General features: G+C 41.8%; 1 protein-coding gene across 4 annotated transcripts in view; it reads left to right on the top strand.

The window, feature by feature from the left end:
- GPLD1 (glycosylphosphatidylinositol specific phospholipase D1) overlaps nt 1-14,790 on the top strand; it is a 92,749-nt gene that overhangs the window by 15,891 nt on the left and 62,068 nt on the right. For 3 of the 4 annotated variants that reach the window (XR_004031376.1, XM_030817376.1, XM_003263563.4), the window contains 5 exons: nt 3,595-3,673; nt 7,237-7,334; nt 8,289-8,399; nt 9,830-9,878; nt 10,846-10,900. Coding sequence is in view for 3 of the 4 variants with exons in the window: in XM_030817376.1 (XP_030673236.1) it covers nt 3,595-3,673; nt 7,237-7,334; nt 8,289-8,399; nt 9,830-9,878; nt 10,846-10,900 (392 nt within the window). In the remaining variant the exon portion in view is untranslated. The remainder of the gene's footprint in view (nt 1-3,594; nt 3,674-7,236; nt 7,335-8,288; nt 8,400-9,829; nt 9,879-10,845; nt 10,901-14,790) is intronic. The other variant, XM_030817378.1, reaches the window with a different exon arrangement.

Genomic DNA, 14,790 nt, shown 5'->3' with positions numbered 1-14,790 from the left:
ACGGGGTTGTGACATCACCATTTGTTGACTACTCCATTCATTATTCATCTATTAGACATTAAGTTATATGTATGCTTAGCTGGGCGCAGTGGCTCACTCCTGTAATACCAGCACTTTGGGAGGCTGAGGCAGGCAGATCATGAGATCAGGAGATCGAGACCATCCTGGCTAACATGGTGAAACCCCGTCTCTCCTAAAAATACAAAAAATTAGCCGGGCGTGGTGGCAGGCGCCTGTAGTCCCAGCTACTTGGGAGGCTGAGGCAGGAGAATGGTGTGAACCTGGGAGGCGGAGCTTGCAGTGAGTGGAGATTGCACCACTGCACTCCAGCCTGGGCGACAGAGTGAGATTCCGTCTCAAAAAAACAAATAGTTATATGTATGCTTAACTCTGTTTCTGTAGTCTTTTTTTTTTTTTTTTTTTTTAGAGATGGAGTCTTGCTCTGTCACCCAGGCTGGAGTACAGTGGTGTGATCTCGGCTCACTGCAACCTCCACCTCCCAGATTCAAGCAATTCTCCTGCGTCAGCCTCCTGGTAGCTGGGAATACAGGCATGCACCACCATGCCTGGCTAATTCTTATATTTTCAGTAGGGTCACCATTTCACCATGTTTCCCAGGCTGGTCTCAAACTCCTGACCTCAAGTGATCCACCTGCCTCAGCCTCCCAACATGCTGGGATAATAGGGGTGAGCCACTGCACCTGGCCTTTCTGTACTCTTTATTCTATTTCACTCGTCTGTTTCTTTTGGTTTCAGTATCATACTATTTTTGTTTCTGTAGCTTAAAATATGTATATTTTAAGACTGGAATGCGGTGGCATGATCTCAGCTCACTGCAACCTCCACCTCCCAGGCTCAAACTATTCTTGTGACTCAGCCTCCTGAGTAGCTGGGATTACAGGCGGGCACCACCATGCCCCACTGATTTTTGTATTTTCAGTAGAGTCGAAGTTTCACCATGTTTCCTAGGCTGGTCTTAAACTCCTGACCTCGAGTGATCCGCCCACCTCCGCCTCCCAAAGTGCTGGGATAACAGGCGTGAGCCGCTGCGCACACCCTTTCTGTATTCTTTATTCTGTTTCATTGATCTGTTCCTTTTGGTTTCAGTATCATACTATTTTTGTTTCTATAGCTTAAAAATATATATTTTTTTGAGATAGGGTCTCACTCTGTCACCCAGGCTGGAGTGCACTGGTGTGATCATGGCTCACTGCATCCTCAACCTCCTAGACTCAAGTGATCCTCCCACCTCAACCTCCCAAGTAGCTGTACCACCATGTTTGGCTAATTTTTAAATTTTTTGTAGAAACAGGGTCTTGCCATGTCACCCAGGCTGGTCTTGAACTCCTGGGTTGAAGAGATCTGCTGGCCTCAGCCTCCCAAAGTGCTGGAGTTTGCTGTTTGGCATAATTTTCAAAATTTACTTCAGATTATTTTATCACATTAAAGAACATACCTATCTCACTGGGATATGCAGATTCAACAAGTCTTAATACATATAAGGAGCTTAGAACAGTGACTGGTTAAGTAAATAGCCAGTAAAGTTAATTACTATTTTTAAGTGACAAAAGTCCAACTCAAGGTATCTTTTGGAAAAAAGTGGACTTGATTGGTTCATGTAACTGATATCTGCAGTGTGGAACTGGGCCCAGAGCTCTAGACGGTTTCTGTATCTCTCCACGTGGAGGATGCTGACAGCCTAGGACTCAGCGTCAGAGTTCAGCAGCCACAAGGGGAAGAGGGCATCTTCCCAGAGCTCTAGCAGAGAAGTCTCAGGGAAGGTGTGAACGGAACTAGCTTTGCTCAAAGGTCCATTTCTGAGCCAAACTCTGTGGTGAGGGTGGGCATGCTGGCCACAGCATTCTGGTCAGCCCCACCTGAGGGGTGTGGAAGGGACTCTCCTCAGGAGAGGGTGATTCTGCCTCTAGAAGGAGGAGAATGGGATACTGGTTAGAAAAACAAAACCAAAAACCAGATGATACTGTCTTTCTTTGTTGTGTTTTAATTTCTTGAAGTACTTCTTTGTTGCCTCTATGTATGGTCCACATTATTAGTAAGTTCTTATTTAAAAAAAAAAAAAAAAGTGGGATATTGCCAAACTTTTACTTTGCCCAGTGTGTCCATCAGAGTTCATTTGCAGGTAATGGAAACCCCTCTGCTAGTTTAGGCAAGGAAAGGATTAATATCAGGAATTAGAGAATTCACTGCTTACAAACTGTGGGAACTGCAGGAGCAGGGTCTTGGCCAGGTGTCCAGAAAGGGCTCCCAAAATAATGCATGGAACTGGCCTGTCAAGGACCTGCTACTTGTGCCATTGACAGGCAGTCACTGCCCCATTTGCTAGCTACAAATTCAACTGTCTCATACACGGTTTGTAAAATAAGAAGCCACCACCTCACCTATTGGTTCTGGGACCTCATCACCACCTCAGGCACCTGCCTTGCTGACAATATGGTTGTCCTGTACTCTGCCCATAAACACGTGGGAAGCCAGAGCTGCAACACGAGGGGCTGTGCTACCTCTGCTGTGGAAAAACCAAATGCTTCCATGGTAGCCGAGGGCTCCATGGTGGAGGCTGGGCCATATCAGACTGTGAGCTGAGACAGCCTGGGAAATGTAGTCTGTGTTTTCTAGCCTATAGCATGCAGCTAGACATCCCATAAGGGACTCGGAATGGAAGGAAGTGAGCCAGTTGACCAAGCAAGAACATTTAGAAGAAAACCGCTACCATCTACTTTCACATCATTTTAAAAGGGAAAGGACTTTTTTTTTGGCCCTCCCAAAACACAAAGGTTGTCATCTTACACTAAAGCACAGGTAGCAACTATAAACTGATATGCACATATGTGCATGCGTGTTTGTGTGTGTGCGTACGTTTGTGTGCCTGTTTTTCTCTTTTCACTGTGAGTCATTGAAAACTTTATAAAAACCAGCTCTGGGCCAGGTATGGTGGCTCATGCCTGTAATCCTAGCACATTGGGAGGCTGAGATGGGTGGGTCACCTGAGGTCAGGAGTTTGAGACCAGCCTGGCCAACACGTCTCTACTAAAAATACAAAAATTAGCGGGGCATGGTGGCGCATGCTTGTAATCCCAGCTACTCAGGAGGCTGAGGCAGGAGAATCGCTTGAACCTGGGAGGTTGCAGTGAGCTGAGATTGCGCCGCTGCACTCCAGCCTGGGTGACAAGAGCAAAACTCCATCTCAAAACACAAACAAACAACAACAGCAACAAAAACAATAGCTCTGGGTCAGTAAAACAACCTTAAGGCCTCAGAGAAATTCTGCTTTACTGGGTTGACAGAGAAAATGAAAGAAGATGAAATTTAAACAAGTGTTTTCTGCTATTTCTAAATTAGCCTCTCTCTGTTTGGTAGGGAAGAATCTGAAGTTATATGTTGTTGTGTTTTGTCTTGGATTATGTGTGAATTTTAATCATTTATTTACTTTATGCCTGCTTTCCTTCCTTCCTTTTTCCCTTTCATTCCGTCTATACCCCCATAGTTCTAGCATCTCATCACAGGAAATTGGTGGGGCCTGTACTCCCCAGGCTGTTGACTCCTGCCCCTTAATCTCTGTATTTTCCTGCTCTGCAGCTGTTACTAGAACACCAGGATGCATATCAGGCTGGAACCGTGTTTCCTGATTGTTTTTACCCTAGCATCTGCAAAGGAGGTAAGATGAAAGTTTGCAGACTGAATGAAGTCACTTTTACTTGGTTAATAGGGATAGCTATGACTTTAAAAATATATATATGTGTGTGTGTACTATATATTTTTAATTGCGCAGTATATTTTCCATTATTGTTGAGAACAATTTGTTTCCCAACAATATTGTTGGTTAATGACTTCATTTACATAGTTGCATTTTCCATTTAGCTATAACTGGTTAAGCATAGAAATTCTGAAAATTTTATTTTTTGGTGAAAACCTAAGTGACATGATAGAAGACATTTTGCAAGAGATCAAAAGGTCTGAGTTTGTGTTCCTTCTATATTAGCATGGGACGTTAGAAAAGTCACTTATCCACAGAATCTCAATTTTCATGTCTTGGCAAAGATAATGCCTGCCCTGCCTAGACTGGATTGTCCTTGGCATTAATGCACAGTATTTTGTCAAGCGTTATGCAAATCTCAGATACTATTATCTGTAAGAGTTAAAGAAAGAGGAAAGAAACATGAAAAGCAGCTTAACAGTCAAAGACAGATTTATTTTGGAGAAGTAAACCTGAGAGAGGCTTCTGGCCGATTTCGGTCAGGAACACTGTCTCTTACAGACTAAGAGTATTTATTGGTGAGAGAGCTTGGAATGTTTCTGTGTGGGGGAGAAGTTTATGGTGGGATTGGAATGTCTCTAGTTGGAGGGGAGGTTATCTTGGGGTTGACATCTCTCCGGCTGGAGGGGAGGTTATCTTGGGGCTCGCACGTCTCTGGCTGGGGAGGGGTTTGGAATGTTTCTGATTGGAGATGTTATCTGTGATTTATGGTTATGCTGACTGTACCCATTAGGCTGATGCCCTTTGGATTTAGGCAATTTTTGGTCAAGGTGAACTTAAAATGGCAGTTCTTGTCCAAGATGGCAATGCTCCTGCTCTGTCATTATCAGTGAACTAGTCTCATGAGTCGTATCAGTCAGAGCCCCAGCAGGACCCAGTAGTCACACTCAAACTAAGTAATTGGAGGGGAGCTTAGTAAGGGCACCATTTTCAAAGATATGGACAGGAGGCGAGGAATTGCAAAAGATAGTTCAGGGGAGGAGGAGATTACTGGAACCGTGGAGAGAGAGAGCTGCATGAAGAGGACCACTTGATGAGAGCTGGACCTTCAGCTAAGGGGCACAGCCTGCCCACTCTGACCCCACAGAAGGGGAGCTGGGAGAATACATACCCCAACTTCTGTGTCTTCTTTTTCTCTGATCTGTCAGTTCTCTTTATTGGCCAAACCCAACCCAACCAAAGCCAGAGGGCCACGAAGCCAGTTGAAGCAGGTGACCTCAGAGTCACCCTACAAGGTAGAGAAGGATGGGGAGTGGGTCTGGAAGGACAAATGGAGGCCCCCAGCACACTGGGTCCTTGTATAAACTGCTTCTGGGGTCTTGGGTCATCTGCTATTATACCATTCCTTTAATTCAGTGATGTCTTTGGGACTGAAATGAACTATATGGGGCTAATCACTCCTGCAGTTAGAATCCAAGACAGCTAGCTTTTGTATTTCTCATATTTATAAGGAGTTTTGTTCTGTTTCCCTCTTAGTCTGTTAACTATCATTTCTCAATCCTGTTATTTTGCCTGCATGTTATAGTTCTCCTTTCTAACCTATTATTTCTAATTTAGCACTTCCCAAACTGTATTCATGGGAGCTCTACTGTCCCTTGATAGCTTCTACAAAAAAGAAAGAAGAAAGGATATTTTTGTCCATTCAATTTGAGAAACATTGCTTAATGTACGCCATTTTTAGAGACAGACAAAACCCACACTAGTCAAGGTTCTGAGAGTGGAAAAGGAATGTATTTACCTAGCATTTTCCATTTTTTTCTGCAGCAATAAATACTCTTGTGTGATGAAAAGATTGGGACTGGTATATGACTAGTTACAGGGAATTTGCATACAAATTCCACTTATTCCACTTAGGTTTTTGTGCATTTTTCCACATCTTACCTTGTCTCATACATACCTAATTCAACTATAGTTTTCCTTTTCTTATTTGGTGATGATTCACTTTCGTTGCATCTTTCCAAAGCACTTAGCTTTCTTAGATACTTAGTTGCCAAAGAAAAAACAACTTTTTTTTTTAAGTTATTTTTATATTTTTTAGAGACAGGGTCTTGCTCTGTTTCCCAGGCTGGGGTGCAGTGGTGCAATCACAGCTCATTACAGCCTCAAACTCCTGGCCTCAAGCGACCCTCCTGCCTCAGCCTTCTGAATAACTGAGACTATAGGTGTGTACCACCATACCTGGCTAATTTTTTATTTTATTTTTAAATTTTTGTAGAGATGGGGTCTTGCTATGTTGCCCAGGCTAGTCTCAAACTCCTGGCCTCAGGGGGTCCTCCTGCTTCAGCCTCCCAAAGTGCGGGGATTACAGGCATGCACTACAGCACCCAGCAAAACTCTTCATTTGTATTAGTTTACCTAATATTGAATTAGCCTTTATAATTACAATAACAAGGACATCTGATTTAAACAGGATTAGAAGTGGGTCTGATTGACCCTTTGTGAGCTATGGTGTAGACAGGTAAGTTCAAGTCTCTGGGCAGTGGCTTGCCAGCTGTCAGCATCTAGCGTGCCCTGGGGGACTTTCTTTTGCTTCCAGTCTGTTGGATTTAGAGGGATCAGAAAGCTTCAGTTAATCTGGCAATTTGTTTAAGTTGAAGTTGTTCAAAAGAGCTACTGCCATATTTAATTCTGGAGTTTTACTGTATTCTGGAGAATAAGAATTGTTTAAAGCTTTATCTCCAGGAAAACTGTGGGAGCAAATCAAATGTCTTGGTTCTAACTTCTTTGAAAATCATTTTGAAAAAAAACCAATCATTTAAAACTGGTTCCGCAATTTTTACTTTAGGAACGGCATAGAAAAATTGAACTGAGGGATCTGAACTCTGCAGTTTTGCTTGTATTTACCCTTGTAACATTTGGCACTCCATGAGGCATTCGTGGCTCTTGGAGGTTTAGCAGAGGCCAGTTCTGTCTTTCCTACCCCTCTTGTGGGAATAAAGAGCAACATGGGACACGCACTGGCCCACTCAAACGATGCTTGCATAAAATGCTCACTGGGGCCCGTGCCATTTTGCAACAATTATTATCAAATCAAATGCTTGAAAGCATATGAAATATCTGCTTTTATTTCTTTTAAGGAGGCTGACTGTGAGGGACAAGGAAGATACTTTTTAAAACCCCAACAAATAAAACCAAAGTGCAACTTGTTTCCTTAGCTTTAGGGCACAGAAATGGAAACACTTCTAGCCTCTATTCTAACCAGGTAGCCGGGCTCGCGATAGTGTGAGCCAGTTTAGGCTCCGTCCCTCTTACTGTAGGGCTCTTTTTAGTCATCAGGCAGATGGTACCATGCCTATTCCAAAATCTCAGCTGGCTCTTCTGTTTTAGAGGCTTCTTTTGAATGTCGACAGAAGAAACTGAGGGTCATGGAGGGAAAGAGGAGAAGGGACACAGCAGCGCAGCAGGTGGTGGTGGAAGATTTGATTGAGACTCTCCAATCTAGAGCCCTGCTTTTGTTTTGTCAGGAAAATTCCATGATGTGTCTGAGAGCACTCACTGGACTCCGTTTCTTAATGCAAGCGTTCATTATATCCGAGAGAACTATCCCCTTCCCTGGGAGAAGGTAGGCGTGGTCCTCTAATCCTTAAAATATTTAGCACCAAACCTGCCATGTACTGTTTTTGTACCCGCATTGACCCCGTTTGTACCACTCTGTAAGGGCTGCCCACCATTCCACCTTCAGTGTCATGCACATTGCTTGGACATAGTAGATGGCTAGCTAATACTTGAATTACATATAAACACAGTTTGGGATATATCACTTCATCATTTTGCTTCAATAGTAATTAATCTGAAAGCACTTCCAACACATCATAAAACGTTTCCAAAAGTCCTTATGGTTTTGTGTGTGTGTGTGTGTGGTTTTTTTTTGTTTCTGTTTTTGTTTTTTCAGACAGTTTCGCTCTGTCACTCAGGCTGGAGTGCAGTGGCGCGATCTCAGCTCACTGCAAGGTCCACCTCCCGGGTTCATGCCATTCTCCTGCCTCAGCCTCCCAAGTAGCTGGGACTACAGGTGCCCACCACCACGCCTGGCTAATTTTTTTTTTTTTTTGTATTTTTAGTAGAGACGGGGTTTCACCATGTTAGCCAGGATGGTCTTGATCTCCTGACCCGGTGATCCACCTGCATAGGCCTCCCAAAGTGCTGGGATTACAGGCGTGAGCCACTGCGCCCGGCCTGTGTGTGGTTTTTTCTTTTTTCTTTTTTTTTGAGACAGAGTCTTGCTCTGTCACCCAGGCTGGAGTGCAGTGGCGCAATTTCAGCTCACTGCAACCTCCGCCTCCCAGGTTCAAGCAATTCTTGTGTCTCAGCCTCCTGAGTAGCTGGGATTATGGGCGTGAGCCACTGCACCCAGCCTGTGTGTGGTTTCTAATAACTAGAAATTGCAATATACTTGCCTGAAATTTTTTGTTAAGTCTCAGTAACATAAATGAATTTATATTTATTAAAACTTTTAATAGGATTGTTATTATAAAATCACCCAAACACACATGACTCTAATTTGCTTGTTTGGCAGGACACAGAGAAACTGGTAGCTTTCTTGTTTGGAATTACTTCTCACATGGTGGCAGATGTCAGCTGGCATAGTCTGGGCATTGAACAAGGATTCCTTAGGACTATGGGAGCTGTGAGTACATCCCTTTATGGGGAATGACTTTATGGGAGTGATACTGTCACACCTAAGATCAAAACCTGACCGTTTTAAAAGAAAGGAAAATGTTAGGTTATTCAGACTTCTGCCCAAAGCAGTGTTTGGTTAGAGTCCCATCTTTTCCAATGTGTTCCTTTTTTTTTTTTTGAGATGGAGTCTCGCTCTGTTGCCAGGTTGGAAAGCAGTGGCGCAAAGGCACGATCTTGGCTCACTGTGACCTCCGACTCCCTGGTTCAAGTGATTCTCCTGCCTCGGCCTCCCGAGTAGCTGGGATTACAGGCACGCGCCACCACGCTCAGCTAATTTTTATATTTTTAGTAGAGACGGGCTCTCAGCATGTTGACCAGGATGGTCTTGATCTCCTGACCTCGTGATCTGCCTGCCTTGGGTCTCCCAAAGTGCTGGGATAACAGGCATAAGCCACCATGCCCGGCCCAATTCATTCCTTTTATTCTTCTTGCCAACTGGATAGATTCATCCACAAAAGCAGAGTGGCTAGTGTGTACTGAAAACAGTAATAGATGTGATGTTTTGTTTTAGTCACAAAAATATTTGATAAATCTTATGCTTTATTCAAGCTGTATGTCTTAAGAAGGATATGAATACCTGCCACTTGGTTTTATTTAAAAGTAATACTTCTACTTTATTGGACTTTTTCTCTTTCTTTTTAACTTTCTATATGAAAATGCCATGTCCTCAAACTGAAAATTGTGATCTTACCTGATGACTTAGCCTCTGGAAGGCCCCCTGCTCCTTAAATTTTATGTTAATTACATTCTGTTAGAAGTTTCAACTTCAACTCAGAGATTTTTATATATACCCTATAAGGCAGAGTTGTCTGTAGTAGCTTTATTACCAGACATATGTATCCAACTCAGCTGCATATATATGTGTGTGTGTGTGTGTGTGTGTGTGTGTGTGTGGTTTTTTTTTTTTTTTTTTTTTTTTTTGAGATGGAGTTTCACCCTTGTTGCCTAGGTTGGAGTGCAGTGGTGCAATCTTGGCTCACTGCAACCTCTGCCTCCCGGGTGCAAGTGATTCTCCTGCCTCCAGCCAAGTAGCTGGGATTACCAGAACCCGCCACCATGCCTGGCCAATTTTTTGTATTTTTAGTAGAGATGGGGTTTCACTATGTTGGCCAGGCTGGTCTCGAACTCCTGACCTCAGGTGATCCACCTGCCTCAACCTCCCGAAGTGCTGGGATTACAGGTGTGAGCCACCGTGCCCTGCCTTTTTATTATTATTTTTTACTAATAAAATGTTAGTGTGAAAATTGAGTCTCTTTATTATGCATCCTCAGCAGTTCATTGAGTTAGCTGTCATCTCCCACCACTTGCTTGATTGTGGAAGTAAGAGTTGGGGCTACAATTTGTAATACACACCAGATGGTTCTCTTTCTTTCTCAGATTGATTTTCACGGCTCCTATTCAGAGGCTCATTCGGCTGGTGATTTTGGTACTGTTTATTTACATTTGCTAAATTTTCTCGTGGTATAGTTCACTTATAATGACATCACTACTGTGCTTTAAATATGTGTGTCTTTAATATTTTGCTGGTTGCATATATTTTCTATTTAATGTTGCAGTTCATTTAGAGATGTACCTCATTTAACATAGAGATGTATTTCTAAAAACTTGTGTCTATATGTATTTTTTTGTTAAAAAATTCTACATTTTGTTGTTGACATGTCATAATTTTAGAAAAACTTTACTTATACTTCGGGTTAAAATTCATTAGCTAGTGTCTCCTACTCTCATACTTTAGCTTTAAACTAGTAAACTCCACCTTTTGCCTGTAGTAGTAAATTACTTTTAAATATTTAAACTAGGTGGTGAATGGTGTTTATTAAACCCTTATGATCGGTATTTCCTTAAAGTAAAACAAAAAACACCTTTGGTTATATGGCCAGTTTTTCTTAATTTATATGTTTCACTAAGATTTTTAAAAGGTAATTTTTTTCTTTAAAAAAAAAAAAGGGGCGGCCGGGCATGGTGGCTCACACCTGTAATCCCAGCACTTTGGGAGGCCAAGGCGGGTGGATCACCTGAGGTCAGGAGTTCAAGACCAGCCTGGCCAGCATGGTGAAACCCCACCTCTACTAAAAATACAAAAATTAGCTGGGCGTGGTGGCGCATGCCTGTAATCCCAGCTACTAGGGAGGCTGAGACAGGAGAATTGCTTGAACCCAGGAGGTGGAGGTTTCAGTGAGCCGAGATCACGCCATTGCACTCCAGCCTGGGCAATAAGAGCAAAACTCCGTCTAAAAAAAAAAAAAAAAAGGCATGCCTTTACCTAAAACAATGAACAAAAACATGCAACAATGTGAAAAATTAATAATCTGACTTGTCAGACCTCATGTTGAAAGATGCATGCTATGTTTATCACTAATCCACCAAATGTCAATATTTTTCTCATACCCTAGGAGGAGATGTGTTGAGCCAGTTTGAATTTAATTTTAATTACCTTGCACGACGCTGGTAAGAGCAATGTACATTTAAATATGTGGTATCTAAGTGGCAATTAGAGCCTTGACTTTTTTTTTTTTTTTAGAAAATATAACTGACAATATAATTAGAAGTCTTCTGCACTGGTAAATTTTGAAAAGTAAAATTGCATATTAGCATAGTCTAAGTAGATTCTTTGAAAAATTGAATTCTGCTCAATTTTGAATGGAGTGGAGTTGCCATGTCATAGTTTACTTTTTCAAAATGATCATCTTAACTTATGCTCCCATTAGCTTTGTATAATCATTCTGCTTCTTCTGCATTCTCCAATACTTGGTATTGTCCATCTGTTAAAATTTTCCAGCCTGTTTGCATGTAATGGTATCTCATTAAGGTTGCAGTTTGAATTTCCCAGATTACTAATGAGGTCACACTTTCCTTCTATTTTATGGATCATTTATGTTTGATTTTAAGTGAAAACTTTTTTCAGTTTTCAGTCTATTTTTTTGTTGGGCTGTTTATCCTTTTTATTTATTTGTGAGTATTTATATATTCTGGCTTCTACTCTCCTGTCAGTTTGTCACTTAGTTATTACAAATGCCTTTCACAGTTTGTGTTATGTCTTTTCACTTATTGTGTATCTTGACAAACAGGATTTGTTAATATTCATGTAGTTGAATATATCAGTTTTTCCTTTGTAATCTGTACTTCTGATGTCTTATTTAAGAAATCCGTTCTTAGCTAGGGGTGGTGGCACAGCATCTGTAGTCCCAGCTACTTGGGAGGCTGAGGTGGGAGAATCACTTGAGCACAGGAGTTTGAGGCTTCAGTGAGCTATGATCATGCCTCTGCACCCCAGCCTGGGCAACAGAGTGAGATCCTATCTCTTAAATAGAAAGAAAACCTTTCTACCTTGAGAGCAAATGGTTATTCTCTTACATAGACTTCTAAAGCTTTTATAGTTTTATATCTTAGCTTTATGTCTTTGATTTAACTGGAGTTAATTTTCTGTATGTTCTGAGATGTAAATCTAATTTTATTTTTTCCTCTGGAGGTAATGGATTGTCCCAGAATGATTTATCAATAGTCTCCCCTTTCCTTACTGATCTACAATACCTTCTCTGTTTTTGGTTTTCTTTTTCTTTCTGTCTTTTTTTTTTTGAGACAGTCTAACTCTGTTGCTCAGGCTGGAGTGCAGTGGTGTGTGATCTTGGGTCACTGCAAACACCAACTTCCAGGCCCAAGTGATCCTCCCACCTCAGCCTCCACCTGGCTAATTTTTAATGTTTTGTAAGAGATGAGGTCTTGCCATGTTGCCCAGGCTGGTCTCGAACTCCTGGGCACAAGTGATCTGCCCACCTTGGCCTCCCAAGTGTTGGGATTATAGGTGTGAGCCACTGCACCCCCTTTGGGTTATAAATTAAAATGTTATGTATATGTATGGGTCAGTTTCTGGGCTTTCTGATATGTCCTTTTGGTCCCTGAACAATACTGATTATTTTAATTGCTGTAGCTTTGTAATAAGTCTTGGGATCTGTTAGGGCAGATCTTATAACTAGTCCTTCTTTTTCTTCAAAAGTACCTTGCCTATTCTTTGCCTTTGTTCTTTCAAATAAGATTTAGGCTCAAGTTGTCATGTTCCTAGAAAAACTTTGCTGGAATTTTGATTAAGTGTTTATTGAATCTAGAGATTAATTGGAAAATTAACAATTTTGAAATACTGAGGCCAGGCACGGTGGCTCATGCCTGTAATCCCAGCACTTTGGGAGGGCGAGGCAGGTGAATTGCCTGAGGTCAGGAGTTCGAGATCAGCCTGGCCAACATGGTTAAACCCTGTCTCTACTAAAAATACAAAAGTTAGCCTGGTATGATGGCACGTGCCTGTAATCCCAGCAACTTGGGAGGCTGAGGCAGGAGAATCACTTGAACCTGGGAGGTGGTTGCAGTGAGCTGAGATCATGCCATTGCACTCCAGCCTGAGAGACGAGAGCAAAACTCCATCTCAAAAAAGAAAAAAAGAAAAATTTACCATTCAAATAAAAAAATTTGTAAGTTATAAGTAAGATAACATCACTACTTATTTCTTTACTTTTTATCAGGTTTATCTACTGATTATTAAGAGAGAAATTAGTTTTAAAAATCTCCCGCGTTAGGGTAGATTTTTCAATTTCTTGTAGTTCTGTCAAAGTTTGCTTTGCTATCTAGATTTTGAAGATATGTTGTTAGGTACATTCAATTTCAAAAGGATATCTTGTGAATTGAGCTTTTCATCCTGAGGCAGTATCCCTCTTTATCTCTAATAATAGTTGCTGCATTAAAGTCTCCTTTATCAGATGTGACTGGAGTTATACTGGTCATGTTTGGTGATATTCCATGGTGCTAGAATAAGTAGGCTCCAGTTAAGAACTGCCACGATCATGCCACTGCGCTCCAGCTTGGGCGACAGAGACTCCAGCTCTATCTCAAAAAAACAACAAAAAAAACCGTCCAGGTTCCGAACCTAACGTGTAGGGTGTGGCACACGTTCTCAGGGCAAAAGCTGGTTGTCCCATTTGCTTACCTCCCAGGGTTTTTTGTTTCTGGTTGTTTTTGGCCTTTGAAAAATTTCTGCTGTCCTGCTAGCTTGGTGATTCATTTAAAAAAATATTTTTTTGTTATTTTGTCTGACCTTTTAAGCTATTTTTATTGGGAATGCCATTCCAGCACTCCTATAAAAAATGAGTCTCTCAATTGTTTCTTTCTTTTACCTACTAAAAGAAACCTACTGAAGTTAGATTTTATTGGTTGTGATTTTTATCTTGTTTATTCTGAGGATTTTTAAATTAAAAGATGATTGAGTATAAATCTGATTTTTAAATGCTGCTCTTTGCAACTGAAATAACTAATATTTGTGAACCAAAAGCCTGATTTAGAATTCTTTTCATTGCTTTATACTGTAAACCAAGAAGTATCTGAGACAAGTCTCAATCAACTTAGGAAGTTTGTTTTGCCAAGATTAAGGACACACCCATGGCACAGCCTCAGGAGGTCCGGATGACAACATGTGTCCAAGGCTGTTGGAGCACATCTTGGTTATCTGTACATTTTAGGGAGACATGGGACGTCAGTCAATATATGTGAAATGGCTGTTGGCCAGTTAGCTCAGTTGTGGTGCTAATGACACCAGGGTCGCGGGTTCAGTCCCCTTACAGGCCAGTTGTTTTGGCCAGGCATGGTGGCACACGCCTACAGTCTCGGCTGCTTGGGAGGCTGAGGCAGGAGAATTGCTTGAACTTGGAAGGCGGAGGTGGCAGTGAACCGAGATCGCACCACTGCACTCCAGCCTGGGTGACCGAGTGAGACTCCATCTCAAAAAAAAAAAAAATAGAAAAAAAAGTAAAATGTCCATTGGTTCAGTCCAGAAAGATGGGACAACTCGAAGCGAGGAGGAGGCTTCTAGGTCATAGGTAGATACGAGACATTCTTCCATATTTCCAATTAGCCTTTCACTGAATATGCAATTTACAGGAATAGTGTCACTTATGCTGTAGTCTGGTCTAGTGAAACAATTAGGCAAAGGAAGCAATCAGATATACATTTGTATCAGGTGAGCAGAGGGTTGATTTTGAGTTCTATCTGTCCTTTGCCCATATGAATTTCCTTGTGGGCAAATTGTGAGGGAGGTATGTAGCTTTTAATCTTTGTAGCAATCTCACTTAGAAATAGATTGGGAGGGCCGGGTGCGGTGGCTCATGCCTGTAATCCCAGCACTTTGGGAGGCCGAGGCAGGTGGATCACCTGAGATTGAGAGTTCGAGACCAGCCTGACTAACATGGAGAAACCCCATGTCTACTAAAAATACAAAATTAGCCGGGCATGGTGGCACATGCCTGTAATCCCAGCTACTCGGGAGGCTGAGGCAGGAGAATTGCTTGAACCCGGGA

Source organism: Nomascus leucogenys, chromosome 8, assembly GCF_006542625.1.
Source record: "Nomascus leucogenys isolate Asia chromosome 8, Asia_NLE_v1, whole genome shotgun sequence".
Taxonomy (NCBI): Eukaryota; Metazoa; Chordata; class Mammalia; order Primates; family Hylobatidae; genus Nomascus; species Nomascus leucogenys.
Note: the sequence above shows the minus strand (reverse complement) of the source record. Positions and strands in the feature narration are given on the sequence as shown.